The sequence below is a fragment of the Callionymus lyra genome, chromosome 8, assembly GCF_982586985.1.
Source record: "Callionymus lyra chromosome 8, fCalLyr1.hap1.1, whole genome shotgun sequence".
Lineage (NCBI taxonomy): Eukaryota > Metazoa > Chordata > Actinopteri > Syngnathiformes > Callionymidae > Callionymus > Callionymus lyra.
In genome coordinates this window covers 26,334,871-26,341,809 of record NC_141825.1, presented here as the reverse complement: position 1 = coordinate 26,341,809, position 6,939 = coordinate 26,334,871, and the positions used below count along the sequence as shown (strand labels likewise).

Below are 6,939 nucleotides of genomic sequence, written 5' to 3'. Positions count from 1 at the left end.
ACATCCACCTGCTCCTCCCTCACGTCCTCCTCCTTCTCTCCTCCTTCTCTCCTCCTTCTCTCCTTCTCTCTCCTCGAATCAATCACTATTTCTCCAACCATGGCCAGCATCCTCCAGCGAGCCCTGCTCTCCCGCAGGAACCTCGCCATCTTGACGGTGGTCGGAGGTTCAGTCACGGCGGGCTTCCTGCTCCAGAGGCGCAGCGGCGCGGCGGCGGCGGCGGGTCGCAGGATGTACCCGGCCAGGTGAGAGCCGTCCTAACGGTCGACCTCCAGACGGTGCCTCGAGTCCCTGGTCCTCAATGAAACAGCGATTTAAATCAAGAATAAAAGAAGAAAACGTCTCCATATTGACGTTTAATTCAGAGGAACTTTCATTGACGAGCCTAAAATGGCGGGTGAGAGAAGATTGGCTGCAGTGTCATTAAAATGACATTGATACACAACTTTTACTGGACATTGAATAGATTTATTTACACTTTAATCCTCGTGGAGTGACGCGCAAACACTGTTAAACCAGCGTTTTATTCATCCAGGGAACGTTTTAAATCAAAATATTTCATATTTAAATCAGATTCAATTACAAAAAGGAATAAATCTTACCTTAAAATGGCGGATGTGTGAAGATTGACTGCAGTGTCATTAAAATGACATTGATACACAACTTTTAATTTTACTTTTATTTCCACTTTAATTCTTGTGGAATGACTTGCAAACACTGATCCCACATTTAAAACTCAGGGAACGTTTTAAATCAAAATATTTCTTATTATAACTGTTAAGAATACTTCGGTCGCGATTTAAATGTGAAGAATTAAAACCAGTGTATCACTATTTTTTATGTCACAATTATTATAGTGTCCTAGAAAATATATAATAGCAAATTTAAGATTCAATTAAAACAAGGAATAAATCTTCTGTTATTATGTAGTTACCCTTAAAATGGCGGGTGTGTGTAAAGATTGGCAGCAGTGTCATTAAAATGACATTGATATGATGCAACTTTTACTGGACATTAAATACTTTTATTTACACTTTAATCCTCGTGGAATGACGTGCAAACACTGATTCCACATTTAAAACCCTATTTTATTAATCCAGGGAACATTTTAAATCATAATATTTCATATTAAAACATTCTGACCGTTAATAATACTTTTGTCGCGATTTATATGTTAAGAATTAAAACAATTGTATAATTATTTTTTACGTCACAATTATTATAGTGTCTTAGAAAAAAATATAGTAACATATTTAAATCAGATTAAATTAAAACAAGGAATAAATCTTCTGTTATTCTATAGTTACCGTTGTATTATATGATATATTCATTCATTTTTTTACACCATGATTCACCATTCATTAGGTTAGTAAGTAAGTAAGTAAGTCATTTTTATTTGTATAGAGCTTTTCCAGTCCAGGGTCACAAAAGTTAGGTTAGGTAGAGCTTTATTGGCAGATTTATTGGTAGAAATCCCAGGTAATTTCAGGGTCTCTCGTGGTGTATGAGGGTGTGTTCTGGTGTACGTGTCGACCTGCAGGCTCGCAGGACGTTCACTGGTGTTTGACGATCAATAAAAGCTTCTCTGATAAAGAGAGACGGTTGCGTAACGGTCGACGAGGATTATAGCTTTATCTCTACCTATGTATGAGGAAGAGAAAGTGTGTTCGTGGACGAGTGTGTGTCTGTGGACGAGTGTGTGTTCGTGGACGAGTGTGTGTTCGTGGACGAGTGTGAGTTCGTGGACGAGTGTGTGTCCGTGGACGAGTGTGTGTTCGTGGACGAGTGTGTGTTCGTGGACGAGTGTGTGTTCGTGGACGAGTGTGAGTTCGTGGACGAGTGTGTGTTCGTGGACGAGTGTGTGTTCGTGGACGAGTGTGTGTTCGTGGACGAGTGTGTGTTCGTGGACGAGTGTGAGTTCGTGGACGAGTGTGTGTCCGTGGACGAGTGTGTGTTCGTGGACGAGTGTGTGTTCGTGGACGAGTGTGAGTTCGTGGACGAGTGTGAGTTCGTGGACGAGTGTGTGTTCGTGGACGAGTGTGTGTTCGTGGACGAGTGTGAGTCCAGACTTCTGTCGGCCTCAGCATTGATCACATGAGTAGAAGATACTTCAAATCATGTGTAGCTTCTCATGTAAAACCCATGCAAGGAAACATAACTTCTTTTTTTTTTTACTCTTTATTCTATAAAATTAAGGGACATTTCACCAAATATCTGGAAATAGCCGAAAGAAAAAAGAAAACGTTAGTTTGTATTTGACCCTATAATAAAAAAACAACCAGTCTTTCTAACCCATGTTCTATAAATACAAACCAGTGTTAAGCTTAAAAACCACAAAAAGAAACTATCTTGACCAAACAACATTAGACTATTACAGCAGCTCTGGGTAGTTTTGTGTACCTTCATATTTTTGTACTACAATAACTAGTGATGACACATCAACTTAAAACTAGTTGAATGACTCGTATACTGTGACTTGAGGTGTTTTGTGTGATTTTTATTTTCACTGTAAAAGTTCTTGATGGTTTGAACATGATACATATCTACTGGTTGATGTGAATTACTGTACAAAAACAAAGTTAAAGTTATGTTATTTACAAACAAAAACAAAGTTAAAGTGATGTTATTTACAAACAAAAACAAAGTTAAAGTTATGTTATTTACAAACAAAAACAAAGTTAAAGTTATGTTATTTTCAAAGCCGTCATATCATATTTCATTACAATGATTCATTACCTCATCAGTTTCATCCTTCATTCATCAATGAAGTCTGGAAACACAACATTCATCAACTGATACAAACCGGGACATGGAAACTTTTGCCACGTTTAGTGAGTGCTCATGGGAAATGTAGTCTCCCATCGGGCTAAACACTACAACTTTAATCCACTGGCGTCGCTCCAATAAAAATTGCAAAGAGCTGCTTTAATGCAAAATATTTCAGATTTTTTTTTCATGATCCATTTGAAAATTTCAATAAAATTCTCAAATTGACACGTAAAGGTTCGACTATTTAGTGCCTAAAGAACATATTCAGGGAGACGGACTCTTGAGTTTTACTATCTACACTAGTAATGATTAACTTTCATGTGTTATGGTTATTGACTGATGCCCAGTAGTCACCAGTAAGTACAATAAAAGTATCGTCTGCCAACTGCCTTCCTTTCAAGGCTTGGTCACACTGTAGGATTTGAACAGTTTCATGTAATGTTTATTACATATAAGTAAGTAAGTAATGGTTATTAGTCAAGATCTTTCCAGACCAGGGTCACAAATACCTTAAACAATCGAAAACAATACTCAATAAAATATATACTTAAAAGATCAAGAAAACACAGAGACAAACACAAGAGTCTCAGAGAATCAAGGAAAAGCTCAAATAAAAGATGTTTCTTGAAGGAGTCAGTAGATCATCAAACACAGATGTTTCTTGAAGGAGTCAGTAGATCATCAAACTCAGATGTTTCTTGAAGGAGTCAGTAGATCATCAAACACAGATGTTTCTTGAAGGAGTCAGTAGATCATCAAACACAGATGTTTCTTGAAGGAGTCAGTAGGTCATCAAACACAGATGTTTCTTGAAGGAGTCAGTAGATCATCAAACACAGATGTTTCTTGAAGGAGTCAGTAGATCATCAAACACAGATGTTTCTTGAAGGAGTCAGTAGGTCATCAAACACAGATGTTTCTTGAAGGAGTCAGTAGATCATCAAACACAGATGTTTCTTGAAGGAGTCAGTAGATCATCAAACACAGATGTTTCTTGAAGGAGTCAGTAGATCATCAAACACAGATGTTTCTTGAAGGAGTCAGTAGGTCATCAAACACAGATGTTTCTTGAAGGAGTCAGTAGATCATCAAACACAGATGTTTCTTGAAGGAGTCAGTAGATCATCAAACACAGATGTTTCTTGAAAGAGTCAGTAGATCATCAAACACAGATGTTTCTTGAAGTAGTCAGTAGATCATCAAACACAGAGATGTTTCTTGAAGGAGTCAGTAGATCATCAAACACGGATGTTTCTTGAAGGAGTCAGTAGATCATCAAACACAGATGTTTCTTGAAGGAGTCAGTAGATCATCAAACACAGAGATGTTTCTTGAAGGAGTCAGTAGATCATCAAACACAGATGTTTCTTGAAGGAGTCAGTAGATCATCAAACACAGATGTTTCTTGAAGGAGTCAGTAGATCATCAAACACAGATGTTTCTTGAAGGAGTCAGTAGATCATCAAACACAGATGTTTCTTGAAGGAGTCAGTAGATCATCAAACACAGATGTTTCTTGAAGGAGTCAGTAGATCATCAAACACGGATGTTTCTTGAAGGAGTCAGTAGATCATCAAACACAGATGTTTCTTGAAGGAGTCAGTAGATCATCAAACACAGATGTTTCTTGAAGGAGTCAGTAGATCATCAAACATAGATGTTTCTTGAAGGAGTCAGTAGATCATCAAACACAGAGATGTTTCTTGAAGGAGTCAGTAGATCATCAAACACAGAGATGTTTCTTGAAGGAGTCAGTAGATCATCAAACACAGAGATGTTTCTTGAAGGAGTCAGTAGATCATCAAACACAGATGTTTCTTGAAGGAGTCAGTTGATCATCAAACACAGAGATGTTTCTTGAAGGAGTCAGTAGATCATCAAACACAGAGATGTTTCTTGAAGGAGTCAGTAGATCATCAAACACAGATGTTTCTTGAAGGAGTCAGTAGATCATCAAACACAGATGTTTCTTGAAGGAGTCAGTAGATCATCAAACACAGATGTTTCTTGAAGGAGTCAGTAGATCATCAAACACAGATGTTTCTTGAAGGAGTCAGTAGATCATCAAACACAGATGTTTCTTGAAGGAGTCAGTAGATCATCAAACACAGATGTTTCTTGAAGGAGTCAGTAGATCATCAAACACAGATGTTTCTTGAAGGAGTCAGTAGATCATCAAACACAGATGTTTCTTGAAGGAGTCAGTAGATCATCAAACACAGATGTTTCTTGAAGGAGTCAGTAGATCATCAAACACAGATGTTTCTTGAAGGAGTCAGTAGATCATCAAACACACATGTTTCTTGAAGGAGTCAGTAGATCATCAAACACACATGTTTCTTGAAGGAGTCAGTAGATCATCAAACACAGAGATGGTTCCAAAGCTTAGGAGCAACAGTCTGGAAGGATTTCTCTCCTCTGGTCCAGAAGTTCAGGAACCATCAGTAGATTCTGATCCACAGACCTCAGAGCCCGAGCTGGGGTGTAAGTCTGGATCAGATCACTGATGGAAGGTCTGACCATGAATAGATCTGAAAGTAAGAACCAGAATTTTAAAATGATCCTGAAAGAAACTGGCAGCCAGTGAAGAGTTTGAAGGAGAAATGTGAGTTCTTCTACTAGAGCGGCCAGTGAAGAGTTTGAAGGAGAAATGTGAGTTCTTCTACTAGAGCAGCCAGTGAAGAGTTTGAAGGAGAAATGTGAGTTCTTCTACTAGAGCAGCCAGTGAAGAGTTTGAAGGAGAAATGTGAGTTCTTCTACTAGAGCAGCCAGTGAAGAGTTTGAAGGAGAAATGTGAGTTCTTCTACTAGAGCAGCCAGTGAAGAGTTTGAAGGAGAAATGTGAGTTCTTCTACTAGAGCGGCTCAGGATTCTGGCTGCAGAGTTTAGTATGAACTGCAGGCGAGACACATCCTTCTGGTTTATGTTCAAAATCAAAATGATGAACAATTCTTTCTTTAAGCACTGATATACTTCAATACAAAACACTCTTCCGTCAGGTCGTCCAAGTCATGTGACATACTATGTTGCTGTCAATCAAACACGTCACACCATGTCAGTATCAGATACTCTCTCTCTCCCTGTAGCTCCGAGTACCCCGACCTGCGCAAACACAACAACTGCATGGCCAGTCACCTGACCCCGGCCATCTACGCCAAGCTCTGCGACAAGGCCACGCCCAACGGATACACCCTGGACCTGGCCATCCAGACCGGGGTCGACAACCCGGGGCATCCCTTCATCAAGACCGTGGGCATGGTGGCCGGAGACGAGGAGTCTTACGAGGTCTGAGGCTGAAAACGTATATATTTCAGCGTGTCAAAGTAATAATTCACTGATTTATTAAGTTGTATTTTAATCCTGTTTTCAGGTGTTTGCGGATCTTTTGGACCCCGTCATCAAAGAGAGACACAACGGCTACGACCCCCACACCATGACCCACCCCACCGACCTGGAGGCCAGCAAGGTACCAGACTCACGGGTCCAGGGTTTTCAGTAAAACCCTAGTTATGTGTTTTCATTAACCAGCAGTAACAAGATGGTTCCATAGCGTCTGTGTGACATGTGACCAGGTCAGAAAACTAAGAGTTCTGGACACGACAGTGATCATGTTTGTGTTTCATTCCAGACGAGTATCAATGAGTTTTTGAGAGAAACTACTGAAAGAAAAACAACAGAGACAATATTACTACGTCTGGAAAACAGTAACATTTGCGAAGACACGGAATGATTCACGAAACATCAAGAAGAATTAAGAATGAAGCAGAAGATCCCAATAAAAAGTTTAAAAAAAGTACCATTTTAATTAAATGTACACCATATCTAAGTGTGATATTCTGAGTTTCAGCTTTTTTATTGTAGGGGGTGAAAAGGGGGGCAGAAAACCCCCATGAAAACTTGAATACATCCAATTATGATGAACTGTAAACTATATGCATTACATACTAAGACAGATGTCCTGAATTTCAGCTGTTTTTTTAATGCACTAAACCCCCATTAAAACTCAAACAAGGCCAGTTTTGATAAAACTCAAATCATTTATATTAATTAACTGGATATCTTAAATTTCAGCCCCTTTTTTTACATTTTATTTTGATTGTAAAGTGGCGGAAAAGGGGGGCAGAAGACCCCCATGAAAATTGAAATCCCTCCAGTTTTTGATGACATTTTA

At 39.1% G+C, this 6,939-nt stretch overlaps 1 protein-coding gene across 1 annotated transcript in view; it reads left to right on the top strand.

The window, feature by feature from the left end:
* Positions 1-17: 17 nt before the first annotated feature.
* The window catches only part of LOC148074411 (creatine kinase U-type, mitochondrial-like), a 13,501-nt gene continuing 6,579 nt past the window's right edge, over positions 18-6,939 (top strand). The window contains exons 1-3 of the mRNA XM_087796914.1: positions 18-245; positions 5,855-6,053; positions 6,139-6,234. Coding sequence (XP_087653040.1) covers positions 100-245; positions 5,855-6,053; positions 6,139-6,234 — 441 coding nt within the window. The 5' untranslated portion in view covers positions 18-99. The remainder of the gene's footprint in view (positions 246-5,854; positions 6,054-6,138; positions 6,235-6,939) is intronic.